We start from the raw sequence: 23,124 nt of genomic DNA on the forward strand, positions 1-23,124 counted from the left end.
GAGACACACTGAAAGTAAGTCCGAAAGTAGATCACAGAAGTCTCCCGCGAAGCGCTCGCAGGGGATGAAATCGGCATGCAGTTGGAGCATAGGTCTACACTGATATGAAAAAAAAGCCTACCTTTCTTGACAGTCTTCACTTCAGATGTATAGATCTGAGGGCTCCTACGGTCCCATTCCTTTAAGTTGACAATCGTCATTTCATTTGTTTTTGTTTTGTTGTTGTTGACTTTCATTTTTTTTTAACAGATCCGTGATCAGGGTGGAAAGTAATGCCACTGTCAAGCCAGCAGAAACTTTAAAGCTTTGGCAGCTGCAAGAGTGAGGTCACCAAATGCTGATATAAATGCATTTTAAGATACACACTCCAGAATCACTGGTCCTCTTTCTGTCACTCCAGGCAAGTGCAAGTAGAAAATCTTTGCGAATGAACGGAATCTTTGACAGTTGTCTTTAAAATCTAGTCTGCAAGTAAGCGGATAATTGCTTATCTGAAACACAACAGTGTTTTTCTCTTCACACTTACTGACCAACAGACCTTACATGGACAGCAAGATGTCCCCTGCCATCAACTTTAGGTGGTGGAGTACAATAGCACCTTCCCCTGGGAGGGAAGCAAAGCCTGACCCGACACACTTTGGTATCTCCTCACTGCTCCTCCCCAACCACAGACTTCTCTCTCTCTGACACAAATGGCACCGCACCCGGCTTACTGTGAGCCCTTCTGTTGGCCTCCTGTAACGGAATGGTTCGTTCATGTCAGTTTGTGAAATAGTCACCCCTGTCTTTTGTCGACACTGGACATCAAAAATATTTCACACTATGTGACCAGGCTCCGGGTTTACACATGGAGGAAACCCGAGTGTCAAAACCGAACTACTCTCAACCGGTAGGAGACAACCTCCTGACTTTGTCACGCTTGAATAAATCTGCATCTTCTTAAAATTCTTATTTGCCTAAGCATAGCCTATCTCTCATTCCAGCCAATCAGCTACGATTTCTGTAGTCCATTAAAAAGGTTGCAGCCAGACTAACGAATAATTGATTGTTTTTTGTTGAATTGACTTCAATAAATTCACGAAAACGATACAAATATATATATAACTGATGCATACAAAACGTTATTTTGACATAAAATGTTGGGAAAGTCTGATGTATCAAAAGACAAACATATTTTACAGCATTTAAGTCAGACAAAAAGAAAAAGATACTTGTAGAAAATATTTAAAACGGTATTTTTAGACAATATTTTTCAGAGATAGTTTATCAGAGTTAACTATTTTCAGAATTTGATGAACTGGGATAAATAACAAAAGTACAGTTACATGTACATGGGGGAGTTTATTGAAGGAGATAACAATTTATGTATTTATATATATATATGCTAACAGAATGATGAAAAATGGCAGCACTACTTGTTATCTACTTTATTTCCTCATCTTTTTAGCGTATGAAGGAGCAAATTCAGTGCAATTTATGCACATTTTTAAATTGATTTTGAAGACAAATGTACATTGGTTGGGTTGGCGATTTCAGGGCTTCACAAAAGTATAATTTTATCGGCCTACAATAGAATAATGCCTTTAGAATATGCTTATATATACACCTTTGCAATCACACGAACAAGTTGAAATATCACAGTAGTCACAGAAAAAGTGGTATTTATCCATGAAGTATAATAATCCAGCCCTAAATACATTACTTTCTCTTCTGAGACTGCCGTATGGTCTGAAGCTCTTTCTTTGCGTTGTAGATCAACTTCGGCACGTGTCTGTGTCGTGCTATTCGTCGGAACTTCGGGTGATGCTGGAACTTTTCCTTTAGTTTCTCATTGTAGTTGAAAGCGGATTTCTCTCGTGGTCGAAGCTGTGGCAGAAATCATCAGTGACTCTTTGTATTAATATATGTATTTCCATCAAAATGCACACATGACAATACTAATGTAAACTCTTCTGAAAAATTCAAATAACTTCATTTTCCTCCCAGTAATCTAAAAACATCCAAGGTGAATATCTTGAAGAAGCTAACACAAAATTTCCAAATGCACTAAATGCAAAACAACAATTCCATCAGAAATAGCTTCAGACAGTTGTAACTTGATGCACCATTAAATTATCTTTGGTTTCCATATGTGGTGTCAATTTCCACTTAACAGTACCCAAGCCATTATGACGTCTTGACTTTCCATATATGTCAGAGCATGTGGAATATTTTGTCAAAATTCATGCCATTTCATCCACTTGGTTTACACACGTGATGACGCTTTCATACTTTACAGCTTAATGGATTATCACATTAATTCCTCTTATCTTTCCAACCATGACAAGTTTTATATTTACAAATCTTCATGCCATGAAATACTCATGGCTTTTAATACATGATGAGATTCACATTTACAAATCTTCATGGCATGAAATACTCATGGCTTTCAATACGTGATGAGATTCACATTTACAAATTTTCATGCCATGAAATACTCATGGCTTTCAATACATGGTGAGATTCACATTTACAAATCTTCATGCCATTAAATACTCATGGCTTTCAATACATGATGAGATTCACATTTACAAATATTCATGCCATGAAATACTCATGGCTTTCAATACATGGTGAGATTCACATTTACAAATCTTCATGCCATGAAATACTCATGGCTTTCAATACGTGATGAGATTCACATTTACAAATCTTCATGGGATTAAATCCTCTTTGGTTTCCAAGAATGGCGAGTTTTACATTTACAATTTTTATGCCATTAAATTCACTTAGCTGTCCATTCACAATGAGTTTTACATTTACAATCTTTATGCCATTAAATTCACTTAGCTTTCCATTCACAATGAGTTTTACATTTACAATCTTCATGGGATTAAATCGGCTTAACTTATACGGCGTCTGTTTTTCACATAATCTTTAGGCCTATATTAAAATCATCTACAACCGACTCACCACGCCAAGTTTGTCCGAGGCCTTAGCTTTCCACACCCTGATGTTCATCTCTGCTGAGCCAGACAGAATATATTTGTTGTCTAGAGACCACTTGACCACCTGCACTCTCTGCATCCTCTTAGTTTGATAAACCTCCCTATCAAACACAAACAGCTTGTCAGTACTCACAATTTTCTCTGCATACTTATATGTTATCACTTATGCCCATGAGTTCAGCACCTGCAGAAGTAGGGGTGATATTTTAGTGAAGTAGATGAGGGTCCAGAGTGGGGGGGGGAGGGGGGTATGCGAGGGGCACCTATATGTAGGTTCAATCCCACTCTGACCCTCTGGGCAATGTGGTAAGCTGCACTATCAAAACAGTTTGGACCAGAATATTATTTAACAGCTAAGGCTCAAAAATTCCTTTTTCAATGTCGAAGAAGTGTATGAAACTAAAAACAGAACTTGAAAATCATCCAATTTGTGAAAAATGTAGAGTGTCCCTGCAAATGTTCCTGCTGAAGACATATTTACATAACTGGAAAGAAAAAACAGAAATTAAAATCATAAAAACATCAAGCCTGAACAAAATGAATAGGTGAATTTTCAGTTTTATATTTATTCCACATCAGGATTTTTTGCGTCGCCTCACTTGTAAAACACAAAATAAAATGGGTATTGTCTTACAGTGACAATAGTAGACTGCAACGGCAACAACAGTACTGTATTACTTTTGATGTTCTGGTCAATTTGAACCCGCTGTGGTTTTGCCACTGACAGCTGCCGAAAATTGCTGCCTGCCAGCTACCAATTAACACCTTGTATGTATTACGAGTTTGATTTATTTATTTGATTGGTTTTTTACGCCGCATGAGAGTTTGTGAATACAGAATTCACATAGTATTCACAGAGAGCAGTTCTGACATAAACAGTTTGTAGGTAAACGTAAGCTCTACTTCTGCGTGCACTACATCTAACAAATATATCACGTAACCTACATACCGGCTTCGGCCTTTTTCAATTGGAAAAATGCGGAGTGTTTTGTCGTAACTAGCTGAAACCAGCTCTTTTCCAGTTGGAGAGAAATCAACATCTGTCACTACAAAGAAAAACATTTTTACCTGAATTTCACCTTTCTACTGTATTTTGTTTGTTTGTCATATAAGCAAACTGTTCAGAGACGAATTTTGATTCGACAACAAACTTTTCAGCATTGAAGTAAACTCATTCTCAACCATTAATTCACAACCCTTTTTCTTAACACTGAAAGTGTATAGTAATATCGAATCTTTGCAATAAGCAATCACTGTAAGTATTTCTGAAAAACATGAACCTGAATCAAGATACTTTATTTTTAATCTCTGTTGGTGAAGTAAATTGGACTTTCAGAAGTGAATAAAGGCCTTAAATGATACTTTTATGTCAACACTTGACATTCTGGTAAGAAATTAATCAAACTTCACATAAAAACTCTTGAAGTGGCCCTATAAGATCGATGCATCAATCAGAATTAAGCAAATGTGTCACTCGAAAAAGGTTAAACTTCAGGTGAATTACCGAAAACAGTAATAATACTGTCCTGATGAGAGTTGTTTTCAACGGTCAATCAAGATCTGTTCACTCAGAGGCTGATACCCTGTGGTGTTGAAAATGCTTAATGCAATATTTCAGTGAGCCACAAATTGTTTTCAGAAGTAAACAATCTTTCTAAAGGGGCCAGCAAAACGAACCAAGAAGAAAAAGTGTCCGTATTTACCTGCTGACACATGGTCCATGTGAATGTTTGCTGGGATCTTGAGATTCCTCACGTCAAAGGTGTACAAACTGAAACAAAACAACAGGAGGACATTGTACGAGCTGAAACAAGACAACAGGAGGACATTGTACAAACTGAAACAAGACAACAGGAGGACATTGTACGAGCTGAAACAAGACAACAGGAGGACATTGTACGAGCTGAAACAAGACAACAGGAGGACATTGTACAAACTGAAACAAAACAACAGGAGGACATTGTACGAGCTGAAACAAGACAACAGGAGGACATTGTACGAGCTGAAACAAGACAACAGGAGGACATTGTACAAACTGAAACAAGACAACAGGAGGACACTGTATGAGCTGAAACAAGACAACAGGAGGACATTGTACAAACTGAAACAAAACAACAGGAGGACATTGTACGAGCTGAAACAAGACAACAGGAGGACATTGTACGAGCTGAAACAAAACAACAGGACGACATTGTACAAACTGAAACAAAACAACAGGAGGACATTGTATGAGCTGAAACAAGACAACATGAGGACATTGTACAAACTGAAACAAGACAACAGGTGGACATTGTACGAGCTGAAACAAGACAACAGGAGGACATTGTACAAGCTGAAACATGACAACAGGAGGACATTGTACCAACTGAAACAAGACAACAGGAGGACATTGTACGAGCTGAAACAAGACAACTGGAGGACATTGTACAAACTGAAACATGACAACAGGAGGACATTGTACAAACTGAAACAAGACAACAGGAGGACATTGTACGAGCTGAAACAAGAGAACACGAGGACATTGTACGAGCAGAAACAAAACAACAGGAGGACATTGTACGAGCTGAAACAAGAGAACAGGAGGACATTGTACGAGCTGAAACAAAACAACTGGAGGACATTGTACGAGCTGAAACAAGACAACAGGAGGACAATGTATGAGCTGAAACAAGACTGCATGAGGACATTGTACGAGCTGAAACAAGACTGCAGAAGGACATTGTACCAACTGAAACAAGACTGCAGGAGGACATTGTACCAACTGAAACAAGACACCAGGACATTGTACGAGCTGAAACAAGACAACAGGAGGACATTGTACAAACTGAAACAAGAGAACAGGAGGGCATTATACGGATTGAAACAAGACAACAGGAGGACATTGTACGAACTGAAACAAGACAGTAGGACATTGTACGAACTAAAACAAGAGAACAGGTATAAGGTATACTTATACTGAAAGTCCTTGTTTGCTCAGTAACAGTGGTGGTATACTTATACTAAAGTCCTTGTTTGCTCAGTAACAGTGGTGGTATACTTATACTGAAGTGCTTGTTTGCTCAGTAACAGTGGTGGTATACTTATACTGAAGTCCTTGTTTGCCACTTTATACTTACTTATAGTCTTCATTGGCCACAGTGAACACAAATGCTTCCATTGGGTTCCAGACGATAGCGTTTGACTTCAACTTTAAGATCACCTTATAAAAATGACATTGTACAAACTGAAACAAGACAACAGGTGGACATTGTACGAGCTGAAACAAGACAACAGGAGGACATTGTACAAGCTGAAACATGACAACAGGAGGACATTGTACCAACTGAAACAAGACAACAGGAGGACATTGTACGAGCTGAAACAAGACAACTGGAGGACATTGTACAAACTGAAACATGACAACAGGAGGACATTGTACAAACTGAAACAAGACAACAGGAGGACATTGTACGAGCTGAAACAAGAGAACACGAGGACATTGTACGAGCAGAAACAAAACAACAGGAGGACATTGTACGAGCTGAAACAAGAGAACAGGAGGACATTGTACGAGCTGAAACAAAACAACTGGAGGACATTGTACGAGCTGAAACAAGACAACAGGAGGACAATGTATGAGCTGAAACAAGACTGCATGAGGACATTGTACGAGCTGAAACAAGACTGCAGAAGGACATTGTACCAACTGAAACAAGACTGCAGGAGGACATTGTACCAACTGAAACAAGACACCAGGACATTGTACGAGCTGAAACAAGACAACAGGAGGACATTGTACAAACTGAAACAAGAGAACAGGAGGGCATTATACGGATTGAAACAAGACAACAGGAGGACATTGTACGAACTGAAACAAGACAGTAGGACATTGTACGAACTAAAACAAGAGAACAGGTATAAGGTATACTTATACTGAAAGTCCTTGTTTGCTCAGTAACAGTGGTGGTATACTTATACTAAAGTCCTTGTTTGCTCAGTAACAGTGGTGGTATACTTATACTGAAGTGCTTGTTTGCTCAGTAACAGTGGTGGTATACTTATACTGAAGTCCTTGTTTGCCACTTTATACTTACTTATAGTCTTCATTGGCCACAGTGAACACAAATGCTTCCATTGGGTTCCAGACGATAGCGTTTGACTTCAACTTTAAGATCACCTTATAAAAATGACAAAACGTGAGTGTCAAACCATACATCATCCCCTGTTTTCAGACCAATAAATTGATTTTTGAAACAAATCAATCTGCCAATACCGTAAATGCCTTTATATTCGAGGGCATAAACTTTCGTGGATTTGGTAAGAAGACACATTCGTGGCAATCAACTTTCGCGGATCTTAACAGAATTATTGGACCACTGATAAACGAAAATCTAACTTCAAAACGTCAAGTAATAAAACGTAATAAAAGCATTCAAGTAACAACATTATCATAAAACTTGTTTGCACGTGTAAGACGTGACAAAAACTCTATACAATACAGTAACTTGATCAGACAAAGGAAGTTAATCGTCCTCAGCTTTTAATCTTTTGAAGACTGTTAATCTTTATAAGACGAAGCCCTTACCTGCCGTGTGAGCAAATATTCATGCCACTCACTCTGGCAGACAACGAAGGATTAAATGTGATATAAATAAATCCCACTGTTTAATTCCCATGCAGGGAATTTATTTGATAGGTGTTTTACACCGTGCTCCAGAATATTTCACTTATAGGACGGCAGCCAGCATTATGGTTGGTGGAAAGCGGGCACAGAGGGAAAGATATGGGTGGGGGAGGGCACATAAAAAACCCACTGTACCTCGCCAGGTCCCTTTAAACACTGACCCTTCTCAACTTGCAGACCACTGAGCCAACTGAATATTTCCTATTTATGAACATCTCACCTTCCGTAATGGAGTTGAGCCTCTCATGTCATAAAGCAGAATACTGCGGTCAGAGGCTGTTGCTCCCAACAGGTGTGTCTGAAACATTCCATCAGAAAAGTCCACCATAAAATCCAGTTTGAAATGCATTTTGCTAGCTTGAAAACAATTCTAAAAAAAAAACCAATCAAACTATTTTTCCAGACAGTGTTTAACAGTCTTTCACCTGACATATACTAAAACTTGGTGTTTTATATTTGACCTGATTACAGCTCTCTTTCTTTAGATGAACTGACAGCCAAAACTTTGGTGCAACTTCTGAGGAACATTTCAACGCATTGTCTGATACCTCTAAACTGGGTCTGTGGCCACTCTGAGAGACCCATAAAAGGCCTGTTTTGCATGAATGAATGAATGAATGAATGAATGGTTGAGGTTTAAATCCACCTTGGCAATACATTGTATTTCAGCCATATTGTGACCAACATATTCTGAAAAAAACAAAACATCTTTTGAACAAAAACATTGTTCTTTTTTCTTTCTGATGCAAAGTAAAAATAGTTTTTAAATTGCACACATTTAACCCTTTCAACACAGTTATAAACCCTCAAACAATCCTGTCACCTATTTTTTGTGGCCATGTTTATTGTGACAGTACCTCTATAGGGTTAAACTTAACGGTGTTGACACTGTCCACTCCCCAGGCAAAACTACGCACAGGCTCTGCTCGCTCCTCATCCCAGATATCCACCTGATCGCCACACGTAGCGAACACAGACTCCTGCCAGTGATGGTCCATGGAGTAGAAAGTAGTCTGTGGAACGAACATGAAACTGTGCCATCAGCAAAACAAGTCGGAGTGAATAAGATATTCATATCTAACTCCTGATGTACAAGTCATATTTTCTCTTAAAACATGTTGTTACCTGGTGGCAAATTGCAACTTGAGCATTACATGCAGTTTTTTTTTTGTGAGTGTATTTTTTAAGATACATAACCATGACTGAAAACAAACCTTTACATTTCTTTTAGAATTTTGAAACAAATGTCTACTTCTAAAAAACACTTAAGTTTATCATTAGCATAATTATCTTTACCTGCAAACACATATAAATACTTCAGTCAGCTGGCGTAAAAATTAAATTAAACTTGAAGGGTAACACTTCACATACATTATACATGTATACACTTTCAAGCTTATTCTGATGAACCTGGTATTGACCTTTCCTAGGACAGTGTTGATTGGCTCAGCCTCCACCTCACCCTCCAATGACATGCTCCACTGTTTTATGGTCTTGTCTGCACCACACTTATAAATCAAACAGTAAAGAAACAAATTACGCATACTGAATTAGGTCATATTCAATTACAAGGAAGGCAAATGTGCAAACTTTGGTGATCTCTACTCAGTCTTCTGAGGACCACAGAGACAGGATATTCAGAGTTAAAACAGGAGCTACAACACGCTGATACTGACTGAAGAACAAAATAAAAACAGGACCTACAACGTGCTGATACTGACTGAAGAAGAAAATAAAAACAGGAGCTACAACATGCTGATACTGACTGAAGAGGAAAATAAAAACAGGAGCTACAACACGCTGATACTGACTGAAGAACAAATTAAAAACAGGAGCTACAACATGCTGATACTGACTGAAGAACAAAATAAAAACAGGAGTTACAACACGCTGATACTGACTGAAGAACAAAATAAAAACAGGAGCTACAACACGCTGATACTGACTGAAGATGAAAATTAAAACAGGAGCTACAACACGCTGATACTGACTGAAGAAGAAAATAAAAACAGGAGCTACAACACGCTGATACTGACTGAAGAACAAAATAAAAACAGGAGCTACAACACGCTGATACTGACTGAAGATGAAAATTAAAACAGGAGCTACAACACGCTGATACTGACTGAAGAACAAATTAAAAACAGGAGCTACAACATGCTGATACTGACTGAAGAACAAAATAAAAACAGGAGTTACAACACACTGATACTGACTGAAGAACAAAATAAAAACAGGAGTTACAACACGCTGATACTGATTGAAGAACAAAATAAAACAGGAGCTACAACACGCTGATACTGACTGAAGATGAAAATTAAAACAGGAGCTACAACACGCTGATACTGACTGAAGAACAAAATAAAAACAGGAGCTACAACATGCTCATACTGACTGAAGAACAAAATAAAAACAGGAGTTACAACACACTGATACTGACTGAAGAACAAAATAAAAACAGGAGTTACAACACACTGATACTGACTGAAGAACAAAATAAAAACAGGAGCTACAACATGCTGATACTGACTGAAGATGAAAATTAAAACAGGAGCTACAACACGTTGATACTGACTGAAGAAGAAAATAAAAACAGGAGCTACAACATGCTGATACTGACTGAAGAACAAAATAAAAACAGGAGCTACAACATGCTCATACTGACTGAAGAACAAAATAAAAACAGGAGCTACAACACACTGATACTGACTGAAGAACAAAATAAAAACAGGAGCTACAACACGCTGATACTGACTGAAGAACAAAATAAAAACAGGAGCTACAACATGCTGATACTGACTGAAGAACAAAATAAAAACAGGAGCTACAACACGCTGATACTGACTGAAGAACAAAATAAAAACAGGAGCTACAACATGCTGATACTGACTGAAGATGAAAATAAAAACAGGAGCTACAACACGCTGATACTGACTGAAGAAGAAAATTAAAACAGGAGCTACAACACGCTGATACTGACTGAAGAAGAAAATAAGAACAGGAGCTACAACACGCTGATACTGACTGAAGAAGAAAATAAAAACAGGAGCTACAACATGCTGATACTGATTTATGTATTTATTTATTTGACTGGTGTTATACGCCATACTCAAGAATATTTCACTTATAGGACAGCAGCCAACATTATGGTGGGAGGAAACTGGGCAGAGCATGGGGGAAACCCACAACCATCTGCAGGTTTATGGCAAACCTTCCAACTACAACAGGAGAGGAAGCCAGCATGAACTCACAGCGACCACAGTGGTGAGAGGCTCTTGGGTCATGACGCTGAGCTAGCGCGCTAACGATTTAAGAAGAAAATAAAACAGCAGCTACAACATTCTGACACTGATTGAAGAAGAAAATAAAAACCACAGTAAATCAGGTGTCATTTCATCAAATTTCCTTAAAATGTAGAGAATGTGTGGTATACTAGAACAGAAATAAACTATCTCTTGCTGTGATATACATCAGTTAAAAAATAATACTTATAAGGGCAGTGCCCATAATTTTAGCACACGTCCTGCAAACTCGTGCTCAAATAGTGGAGAGCTCTAGTTGATGTGTGGTTTATTCTAATTTATGTCATTGAAAGATATGGTTAATTTGTGAACTACATCAGCTCATGGGACAAATAGTGTAGGAACAGACTCACTGTGAAGAAGTAGTTGTTGCTGGGATGGTAACACATGCCGTTGACGAAGCCTTGGTGCGCCTGCACCGTGGACACACAGGTCCTCTGCGCCAGGTTCCAAACCCTAACCTGTCACACACAAAAGCAGACATACATCACTTTAATAATTCATTTGTTTTGGGCTCATTTTTGTTTGTCTTTGCCGATGACTACGAAGAGAATTTTGCATTCAGTTTTGGATTGGCTACAGCTTTATGTTAGGATTTGATTTTATTTCATTGGTGTTTTACAAAGTACTCAAGAATATTTCACTTACGCGACAGACACCAGCATTATGGTAGGAGAAAACCAGGCTCTCCCTGGGGGGAATTTGAAAAGGTGCAGTTCTCAATGATTACTAAAACTCTTAACATCAGATTTTAATTTTCTACCTCCTATCTGGCTGGCCTTAGCCCTACAAACCTCTCCATCACAGGCACCTGACAACAGAAGGGACAGACTACTCGGGTGTTTCAACAGAGAGTGAACGCCGTCTTTATGACCGTCAAGAGAACCCAGAAACGGCTTAGCGAACACACGTTCCAGTTTTGTGGCATTCAGGGCTCTCATGTACTCTCGGGGAGCCTCGAAAGGGTGAAGAGCAGGGTCATAGTTCCTTGGAACTACAAATATAAACCCAAGGGATAATAAAATATTATATTTTCATTAATATTAACGAATATTAAAATATATTTCATTTTAATCCATTGTCAAGCAGTTGTCAGTTTGACAGTGCTGTTTATTTCACTGAATCTTAGCATGCATTCATTTCATGCAAAACAGCTGAAGATGTTACGGCCATTTATGTGTAGCAGACCTCTCTCAAATCCAATGTTTATGCCTGTCCTGTAAGGTTGTAAAAGTATTGGATACTCTAGAATGATGACAAGCGTGTCAACAACAGACACAGGTACCACCTAATACATTAACTCCTGTGGCGGTGAATGACAACACACACACGCAGAACCCTCAACTTCACAACTCCCCACTGAAGTCTTCCAAAATAAAAATATTTGGCAGTTGTAAAGACTACATGTTGGGGTATCCGTGGCTGAGGTGGTTAGCGTGCCAGTGAGGAGCAATGACCCAGAAGCCTCTCATGCGGTTGCATACCGGGTATGTGGGAAGATCTTCCCACAACCTGTGGATGGTTGTTGGTTTTTGCCGGACTCAGCCTGGTTTCCTCCCACCATAATGCTGGCCGCCATCGTATAAGTGAAATATTCTTGAGTACGCCATGAAACAAGAATCAAATAAATAAACTATATGACTATGACTAATGACTTGATGCTTTTGTTACACACAGTGTTAGTCACGTGGTTCCCCAATTAATTGACGTCACTCTACCACCGTCACATCACAGCAGCCTGAGCTTAAAATCTCACAAATATTCAGTTTATCCCTCGCAGTGTCACAAGTATTCAGCACAGTGTGACCGTTGACATGATGTTGTTGTTTTCAGATAGCTGAACTGTGACAAGTCTCACCTTTATGAATATCTCGCTTGGTTTCACGCAGGTAATCGTCTGGGTTTCGAGACAGCAGTTTGACTCTAAACTTGGCAGCCATATTCTGATTATCAGATGCAAAACGTAGTGAAAATTACATAGTTACTTGGTGTTTACATTATGAACATCGACATGCTCTCTGTCCTACAACAAACCCACGTGTTCAGCAGGATAATCCCAGCTTCTTTTAAAATCCAAAAGTACTTAGTGTATGACCTAATTTTTTTAGGTGATTTCTCCTTTCTGTAATACACATATTAACAAAACCACAATGTATATTGTTCCATTTGAACATATGAACCAAAAACAAATTTATGACCGCTTTTGAGTAAAAAATACAAGGAAAGCAGATCGCAAATTTTCTTCGACAATTTTCATGGGTGCGACATGGATGGATCATTTACGGTACTTTGATGAGTTAGACGAAGGGAGGTAACTTTAGGAGACTCAAGTGAAATTCTTCCATTCTTGAAAGGCGTGAAATGGCAGACACAAGCTCAGCCCTTACCGTTGGCGGTGACAGGACAACTGGACAATCCGTGCGGACACAAAATGGTAATTTAGTATACGCGTAAACTCTATTTGATTGCTGCCGTTCGATACTTTTGTGATCTTTGTGGAAAAAAACTGAAATCTTACTTTGCTGGAAAGAGCATGACTCGACGCACATGGTCAAACAAAATGGCCGACATACTTATCGTTCGGAAAACTCCAATGTGAGCTCAATAGCTTACTCTAAAACGACACAGTTTTAAAGGTTTTAATAAAGTCTGTCGAAACAGCGTGTGCTCAAACAAACAATTTCTGTATTGTTATGTCCCACATGGTTACAGGTGAACGGGAAAGATTCTTTTTCAAGCAACCCATCTTTATAAAGCGCCTTGCTGTTGTTGTTTCACATGCTACTAGTGTTGCTGTGGTGACGAAATTTTCTCCTGCTTCATTTTGTCGCACGTGGGGGCTTTGTCTTCTTACCCTTGTGGCTTTCAGATAATGGCTTGTTAATCAAATAATTGTACTGTTATGGCTGTTTTGAAATGATATTGATTTTTTTACAGTCCCGGTTATGCGAAATGTGTATTCAGTCTAGCAAGCACCGTAAAATGAAGTTTTTTTTAGCAGCGTTAGTTAGGAAGAGCTCCCACTCTGTCTTGTCTAAACTTGCGTGAACTTAGGACACTCCTGAAATGACTCGTGGAGGTGACGCTTTTCAGATGTAGTCCACATGACAAAAGCATGTGAGGCATGCGCATTCAACACTTATTATATCCATTTGCCTTAAACAAGTGTAAAAAACAAATTCTGTCACAGAAACTCAAATGGTCTAGTTATCTAAACGCTGGGATGCAGACTTGACATGCTGTCTGATGGAAGTTCAAATCCTGAGCTTTTCACAATGTACAAAAGTTACTACAATGACGGTGTATGAACCGCAACCAGGTGATCTCTGAATACTCGTGGATGACAGTATCACCTAACAGAAAATACCATGAAAAACTTTGTACTTACACTGTATTTTTGTTTTAAATTCTCCCCATGCATTTTTAATAGTCATTTTTTTCCACGACGAAGAGGACCTACGGCTGGATCTCAGCGGACGGAAGTCCTGTCAAGCACACATTTCCATGTTCAGTCTTTGAACAAAAAAAAACCATTTGTAGCAAACCTCAGTCACTAGATAATGTTCAGATCTGACAAATAACGTTTTAATTTTTGCTGCCATTTATCAAAATTCAGTCTCCAAAAAACCTGGAGGCAAACTGCGTGCTTGGCTTCGCAGAAGCTGAAGATATTATTGCACCTGGGAAGGAAACCAGACAGACCGCAGGCGATCACATGCAGTCACTCGCGCTACGCTAATGTCGAAAACAGAACGATCGGAAGCCAAAATAGGTCAGATTATTTGTCAGGACCATTGTGGCAGCGAACAAAGAAGGTTACTAGTGTCATGTTTCATTTCATGACTTCTAATAATTGCCTCCTTAAATCCAATCAATGCTAACGGTCATACATCTTTCTGTAAAAGGGAGACAACTCATTTCGCAAACAGGTTGCTTCGCAGAACTTTGGATATGTTCAAATTGAGTTTATGAAAAATTTTGAGAGAAAGACACCCTCAAATTGAATAAATATAACCAGTTATTGAGTTTTTATTCAATGGACTGACCAAATACTGGCCTGTCCAGACAACTTCTATGAACCTCTGGGCATGCACCCAGGATATTGCCCAAAACACCATAAATTTGGTACCGAGATTGAGTGAATAACTAGGAGCAAAAGCGATGGCTATGATCTTCAGTGCAGCTCCTGCTGGCTTCCCCTCTGGCCGTATGTGAGAAGGTTTGCCAGCAGGCTGCAGATGGTAGTGGGTTTCTGGAGGAATGCCTGTTTTCCTCCCACAATGGTGCTGGCTGCCATCGTATAAGTGAAATATTCTTGAGTATGGCGTATAAAACCAATGAAATAAATAAATATAAGTGAAATATTCTTGGGTATGGCGTAGAACACCAATGAAATAAATAAATAAATAGATCATAAGACTTGTACACCACCTGTAGTTTCAGTACTTTTGGATGACCACTTCCATTATGACTTACAACAGATCACTGGTTCAGCATGGTGGGAGTATTCCAGATGAACAACGGTCTACTCTAGTTGTTTAGACATATTTGTGGGATTTGCTCAAAACATGCAACCCATTACTGTGAACACTTTCAGATCTGTTGGGGGTTATAGTTGCTCCTTCTTTTGTTTTTACAATGTTCTTCATTTTCCAGTGTTGGCGGCCAGCTCCATTGCTAACATCGTCAAGAGCAGCCTTGGACCTGTAGGCCTGGACAAGATGCTGGTGGATGATGTCGGGGTGAGATGAGTGTTCTGTGTAAACTACATTGGACGGGTTGGCCAGTTTCAGGGCTTCACAAAAAGTATAATTTTATCAGTCTAAACAGAACAATGTCTTAAGAATGTAGTAGAATAACCACCTTGCAAACATGGGAAAAGGTTGAAGAATTACAGTTGTCCTCAGTCATACTATCAGTGTAAGGGGTCTCCATGGCTGAGTGACCAAAGTGATCATACTATCAGTGTAAGGGGTCTCCATGGCTGAGTGACCAAAGTGATCATACTATCAGTGTAAGGGGTCTCCATGGCCGAGTGACCTAAGTGATCATACTATCAGTGTAAGGGGTCTCCATGGCCAAGTGACCAAAGTGATCATACTATCAGTGTAAGGGGTCTCCATGGCTGAGTGACCAAAGTGATCATACTATCAGTGTAAGGGGTCTCCATGGCTGAGTGACCAAAGTGATCATACTATCAGTGTAAGGGGTCTCCATGGCCGAGTGACCTAAGTGATCATACTATCAGTGTAAGGGGTCTCCATGGCCAAGTGACCAAAGTGATCATACTGTCAGTGTAAGGGGTCTCCATGGCCAAGTGACCAAAGTGATCATACTATCAGTGTAAGGGGTCTCCATGGCCAAGTGACCAAAGTGATCATACTGTCAGTGTAAGGGGTCTCCATGGCTGATTGACCAAGGGGATCACACTATCAGTGTAAGGGGTCTCCATGGCTGAGTGACCAAGGTGATCACACTGTCAGTGTAAGGGGTCTCCATGGCTGAGTGACCATAGTGATCATACTATCAGTGAAAGGGGTCTCCATGGCTGAGTGACCAAAGTGATCATACTATCAGTGTAAGGGGTCCCCATGGCCAAGTGACCAAAGTGATCATACTATCAGTGGAAGGGGTCTCCATGGCTGAGTGACCAAAGTGATCATACTATCAGTGGAAGGGGTCTCCATGGCCAAATGACCAAAGTGATCATACTATCAATGTTAGGGGTCTCCATGGCCGAGTGACCAAGGGGATCATACTATCAGTGTAAAGGGTCTCCATGGCCGAGTGACCAAAGTGATCACACTATCAGTGGAAGGGGTCTCCATGGCTCAGTGACCAAAGTGATCACACTATCAGTGTAAGAGGTCTCCATGGCTCAGTGACCAAAGTGATCACACTACCAGTGTAAGGGGTCTCCGTGGCTGAGTGACCAAAGTGATCACACTACCAGTGTAAGGGGTCTCCATGGCTGATTGACCAAGGTGATCACACTGTCAGTGTAAGGGGTCTTCATGGCTGAGTGACCAAGGTGATCACACTATCAGTGTAAGGGCTCTACCTTGCTGAGTGACCATAGTGATCATACTATCAGTGTAAGTGGTCTCCATGGCCAAGTGACTAAGGTGATCACACTATCAGTGTAAGGGGTCTCCATGGCCGAGTGACCAAGGGGATCACACTATCAGTGTAAGGGGTCTCCATGGCCGAGTGACCAAAGTGATCACACTATCAGTGTAAGGGGTTTCCATGGCTGAGTGACCAAAGTGATCATACTGTCAGTGTAAGGGGTCTCCATGGCCAAGTGACCAAAGTGATCATGCTATCATTGTAAGGGGTCTCCATGGCTGAGTGACCAAGGTGATCATACTGTCATTGTAAGGGGTCTCCATGGCCAAGTGACCAAGGTGATCACACTATCAGTGTAAGGGGTCTCCATGGCCGAGTGACCAGAGTGATCACACTATCAGTGTAAGGGGTCTCCATGGCTGAGTGACCAAGGTGATCATACTGTCAGTGTAAGGGGTCTCCATGGCTGAGTGACCAAGGGGATCACACTATCAGTGTAAGGGGTCTCCATGGCTGAGTGACCAAGGTGATCATACTATCAGTGGAAGGGGTCTCCATGGCTGAGTGACCAAGGGGATCACACTATCAGTGTAAGGGGTCTCCATGGCCAAGTGACCAAAGTGACCATACCATCATTGTAAGGGGTCTTCATGGCTGAGTGACCAAGGTGATCATACTGTCATTGTAAGGGGTCTCCATGGCTGAGTGACCAAGGTGATCATACTATCAGTGGAAGGGGTCTCCATGGCTGAGTGACCAAGGGGATCACACTATCAGTGTAAGGGGTCTCCATGGCCAAGTGACCAAAGTGACCATACCATCATTGTAAGGGGTCTTCATGGCTGAGTGACCAAGGGGATCACACTATCAGTGTAAGGGGTCTCCATGGCCAAGTGACCAAAGTGACCATACCATCATTGTAAGGTGTCTTCATGGCTGAGTGACCAAGGTGGTCATACTATCAGTGTAAGTGGTCTCCATGGCCAAGTGACCAAGGTGATCACACTATCAGTGGAAGGGGTCTCCATGGCTGAGTGACCAAGGGGATCACACTATCAGTGTAAGGGGTCTCCATGGCCAAGTGACCAAGGTGGTCATACTATCAGTGTAAGTGGTCTCCATGGCCAAGTGACCAAAGTGATCACACTACCAGTGTAAGGGGTCTCCGTGGCTGAGTGACCAAAGTGATCACACTACCAGTGTAAGGGGTCTCCATGGCTGATTGACCAAGGTGATCACACTGTCAGTGTAAGGGGTCTTCATGGCTGAGTGACCAAGGTGATCACACTATCAGTGTAAGGGCTCTACCTTGCTGAGTGACCATAGTGATCATACTATCAGTGTAAGTGGTCTCCATGGCCAAGTGACTAAGGTGATCACACTATCAGTGTAAGGGGTCTCCATGGCCGAGTGACCAAGGGGATCACACTATCAGTGTAAGGGGTCTCCATGGCCGAGTGACCAAAGTGATCACACTATCAGTGTAAGGGGTTTCCATGGCTGAGTGACCAAAGTGATCATACTGTCAGTGTAAGGGGTCTCCATGGCCAAGTGACCAAAGTGATCATGCTATCATTGTAAGGGGTCTCCATGGCTGAGTGACCAAGGTGATCATACTGTCATTGTAAGGGGTCTCCATGGCCAAGTGACCAAGGTGATCACACTATCAGTGTAAGGGGTCTCCATGGCCGAGTGACCAGAGTGATCACACTATCAGTGTAAGGGGTCTCCATGGCTGAGTGACCAAGGTGATCATACTGTCAGTGTAAGGGGTCTCCATGGCTGAGTGACCAAGGGGATCACACTATCAGTGTAAGGGGTCTCCATGGCTGAGTGACCAAGGTGATCATACTATCAGTGGAAGGGGTCTCCATGGCTGAGTGACCAAGGGGATCACACTATCAGTGTAAGGGGTCTCCATGGCCAAGTGACCAAAGTGACCATACCATCATTGTAAGGGGTCTTCATGGCTGAGTGACCAAGGTGATCATACTATCAGTGTAAGGGGTCTCCATGGCTGAGTGACCAAGGTGATCATACTGTCAGTGTAAGGGGTCTCCATGGCTGAGTGACCAAGGTGATCACACTATCAGTGTAACGGGTCTCCATGGCTGATTGACCAAGGTGATCACACTATCAGTGTAAGGGGTCTCCATGGCCAAGTGACCAGAGTGATCATACTGTCAGTGTAAGGGGTCTCCATGGCCAAGTGACCAAAGTGATCATACTATCAGTGTAAGGGGTCTTCATGGCTGAGTGACCAAAGTGATCATACTGTCAGTGTAAGGGGTCTCCATGGCTGAGTGGCCAAGGGGATCACACTATTAGTGTAAGGGGTCTCCATGGCTGAGTGACCAAGGTGATCATACTGTCATTGTAAGGGGTCTCCATGGCTGAGTGACCAAAGTGATCACACTCTCAGTGTAAGGGGTCTCCATGGCCAAGTGACCAAAGTGATCATACTGTCAGTGTAAGGGGTCTCCATGGCTGAGTGACCAAGGTGATCATACTATCAGTGTAAGGGGTCTCCATGGCTGAGTGACCAAGGTGATCACACTATCAGTGTAAGGGGTCTCCATGGCTGAGTGACCAAGGTGATCAAACTATCAGTGGAAGGGGTCTCCATGGCTGAGTGACCAAGGGGATCACACTATCAGTGTAAGGGGTCTCCATGGCCAAGTGACCAAAGTGACCATACCATCATTGTAAGGTGTCTTCATGGCTGAGTGACCAAGGTGGTCATACTATCAGTGTAAGTGGTCTCCATGGCCAAGTGACCAAGGTGATCACACTATCAGTGGAAGGGGTCTCCATGGCTGAGTGACCAAGGGGATCACACTATCAGTGTAAGGGGTCTCCATGGCCAAGTGACCAAGGTGACCATACCATCATTGTAAGGGGTCTTCATGGCTGAGTGACCAAGGTGATCATACTATCAGTGTAAGAGGTCTCCATGGCCAAGTGACCAAGGTGATCACACTATCAGTGTAAGGGGTCTCCATGGCCGAGTGACCAAAGTGATCACACTATCAGTGTAAGGGGTCTCCATGGCTGAGTGACCAAGGTGATCACACTGTCAGTGTAAGGGGTCTCCATGGCTGAGTGACCAAGGGGATCACACTATCAGTGTAAGGGGCCTCCATGGCCAAGTGACCAAAGTGACCATACCATCATTGTAAGGGGTCTTCATGGCTGAGTGACCAAGGTGATCATACTGTCAGTGTAAGGGGTCTCCATGGCCAAGTGACCAAAGTGATCATACTATCAGTGTAAGGGGTCTCCATGGCTGAGTGACCAAGGTGATCACACTATCAGTGTAAGGGGTCTCCATGGCTGAGTGACCAAGGTGATCATACTGTCAGTGGAAGGGGTCTCCATGGCCGAGGGACCAAAGTGATCACGCTATCAGTGTAAGGGGTCTCCATGGCCGAGTGACCAAGGGGATCACACTATCAGTGTAAGGGGTCTCCATGGCTGAGTGACCAAAGTGATCATACTATCAGTGTAAGAGGTCACCATGGCTGAGTGACCAAGGTGATCATACTACCAGTGTAAGGGGTCTCCATGGCTGAGTGACCAAGATGATAGCACAATGAATCACAAGCCTCTCACCAGTGCCATCAATGCGAGTTTCAAGTCCAGCCCATACTGGCATGGGAAGGTCTGCCAACAGCAGCAGGTTCTGCTTAGTTTCCTCCCACCATAATGCTGGTCGCCATCATATAAATGAAATGCTCTTGAGTACGGCGTGTAACACCAATCAGATACATAAACAAAGTGAGATATTCTTGAGTAACCATAATACGCTCATCAAATTAATAGATGCAGGCAGCGAAATTTGGCGCGAACGAAACCGTCGGTCGCGCAACGGTTACGTGCGGTTCAATTTGGCTAACCGGAAAATCGGTTAGGCCAACTGCCCAACGAGAACGTCCTTAGAGTCAGTGTGCATTAGGTAACTACAGATAAACTGGACTGAACAGCTTTCATAATCACAACACGGCCAGTATGGCAACGCGTCTAAAAATAGAAACATCGATTTCCGCCACAGCCAGCTGCCTGTGCTGGTCACATGGAAATGTAATCATTCATGTATGCTTTACAGGCTTTGAGATAATACTCAAATTATTTATTTTGACTTATCTTTTCACGATCACGCAAGTAAATAAAACAAGGTTACCTTTTCATGTACATGTAGTTTAACTGCTACTCCAGCCCAAATTAGTCGAGTCTACCGTACAGATTGATGGAACCCTTACGGGACCTCACCGGCTGCGTTCTGATTTAGAGCACAGGCCTGTGACGTCAAGGTCTCTCCCGGCCCTGTAGCGAGTATATATATATATATATATATATATCACTGTGGTAAGACTCACACCACATGCGTTGGAAACTGCGTTAATTATCAGTAATCAGGGATACCAAACTCGCTCCCCAATACCGTAATGACACTTACTGGAAGTACTTAATGTTGGACTGGGCATATTGCAAACATATAAGCCTGTATAACGGAATTTCACGTAAAAATGTGCCACAGGAGTCAAGTACCAACCAGGCAACACACAACGTTGAAACACCGTGTGAGTGTAAAATTTCTCTTTCTTTTGTTCACCAACCTTACGGTATGAGCTGCTAGATATAGAAAAGAAAAACAAACATAACATTGAGCTGAATACTTTTATTAATGATCCAGAATGATGCCTGAAACATAAACCACGTAAACAATTAGCGTAACCGATCGGGTTGATAAACATACGTGGCGTAACCAAATGATCGGTTAGGCGAGGCGGAAAAGACGTAACCGATTTCTGGGTTTCGCCGGCAGGCCAAATTTCGCTGCCTGTAGATGGATACAGTAGCGTTGATATAGGCTGGACTAATTTTGATAGGGAGATTACTTCCCAAGCACATGAACAGAATATTGTAAGTATTCATGTGCACAGGAAAAGCTGAGACCTCAGAGTACCATGCTCCTCAGAGTTGATCCAAAACTGGGCAGTATGATTTAAAACTCTGGTATTCTGCTGAGAGCTGAAACTTTCACTGTGTGTATTTATTGTTCTAAATCATTCAATGTATCAAATTATGATGTAATTTTGATGGCTCTCGCAGGCTTTTTTTAGCTCAAGCGTTACTAATAATGCCTCAGCTTTTTGTCCGTTGATCATAGAGGGCACAGACTGAATTCCAGTTGACAGTTAGCAAATGGGTTCAGTATCTGGCTCGGGGACATAAACTGGACCATGGTCATATAAATGAGATATTAATGGTTGTGATTTCCCTTACAGGATGTGACAATCACCAATGACGGAGCGACGATACTGAAGCTTCTGGAGGTGGAGCACCCAGCGGCCAAGGTTCTTGTGGAGCTGGCTGACCTTCAGGATCAAGAGGTCGGAGATGGCACCACGTCTGTTGTAAGTCCTCTCCAGAATATCAGACGCTTGTCTGAAAGGGAACTCCCAATGTTCTGACTGTTGTATTGCCAGTAACATAAAGCTGTTATCATTCCCCACAGTATCGTTGCAATGTTGCCAAGTGTGGTGAGTGTGTAACCATTCATCACATTGTAAATGCTTAATGATTCATCACATTGCTGCAATGTTGCCAAAGTGTTGTGAATGTGTAGTTATTCATCACATTATCGCTGCAATGTTGCCAAAGTGCTGTGAGTGTGTACCCATTCATCATGTTATCGCTGCAATGTTGCCAAAGTGCCGTGAATGCGTAACCATTCATGGCAGTTGTGAATGCATAATCATTCATCACATTATCACTGCAATGTTGCCAAAGTGTTGTGAATGTGTAATCATTCATCACATTGCTGCAATGCTGCCAAAGTGTTGTGAATGTGTAATCATTCATCACATCGCTGCAATGTTGCCAAAGTGTTGTGAATGCGTAATTATTCATCACATTATCACTGCAATGCTGCCAAAGTGTTGTGAATGTGTAATCATTCATCACATCGCTGCAATGCTGCCAAAGTGTTGTGAATGCGTAATTATTCATCACATTATCACTGCAATGCTGCCAAAGTGTTGTGAATGTGTAATCATTCATCACATCGCTGCAATGCTGCCAAAGTGTTGTGAATGCGTAA

General features: G+C 41.6%; 2 protein-coding genes across 2 annotated transcripts in view; one reads left to right on the plus strand and one right to left on the minus strand.

The window, feature by feature from the left end:
• LOC135463722 (DDB1- and CUL4-associated factor 13-like) lies at positions 1–13,279 on the minus strand. Its single transcript, XM_064741133.1, has 12 exons — positions 12,811–13,279; positions 11,747–11,946; positions 11,306–11,413; positions 9,072–9,158; positions 8,508–8,663; positions 7,871–7,948; positions 7,061–7,143; positions 4,691–4,758; positions 3,937–4,033; positions 2,953–3,088; positions 1,702–1,866; positions 1–735 (listed from the first exon to the last, which is right to left on the minus strand). The coding sequence occupies exons 1-12, from the start codon at positions 12,890–12,892 to the stop codon at positions 649–651; spliced, it is 1,347 nt and encodes a 448-aa protein (XP_064597203.1). The 5' UTR covers positions 12,893–13,279; the 3' UTR covers positions 1–648.
• The window catches only part of LOC135463721 (T-complex protein 1 subunit alpha-like), a 23,246-nt gene continuing 13,401 nt past the window's right edge, over positions 13,280–23,124 (plus strand). Inside the window, 3 exon segments of the mRNA XM_064741132.1 lie at positions 13,280–13,386; positions 15,609–15,694; positions 22,310–22,438. Coding sequence (XP_064597202.1) covers positions 13,314–13,386; positions 15,609–15,694; positions 22,310–22,438 — 288 coding nt within the window. The 5' untranslated portion in view covers positions 13,280–13,313.

This window comes from Liolophura sinensis, chromosome 3 (assembly GCF_032854445.1).
Source record: "Liolophura sinensis isolate JHLJ2023 chromosome 3, CUHK_Ljap_v2, whole genome shotgun sequence".
In the NCBI taxonomy this organism is placed as follows: domain Eukaryota; kingdom Metazoa; phylum Mollusca; class Polyplacophora; order Chitonida; family Chitonidae; genus Liolophura; species Liolophura sinensis.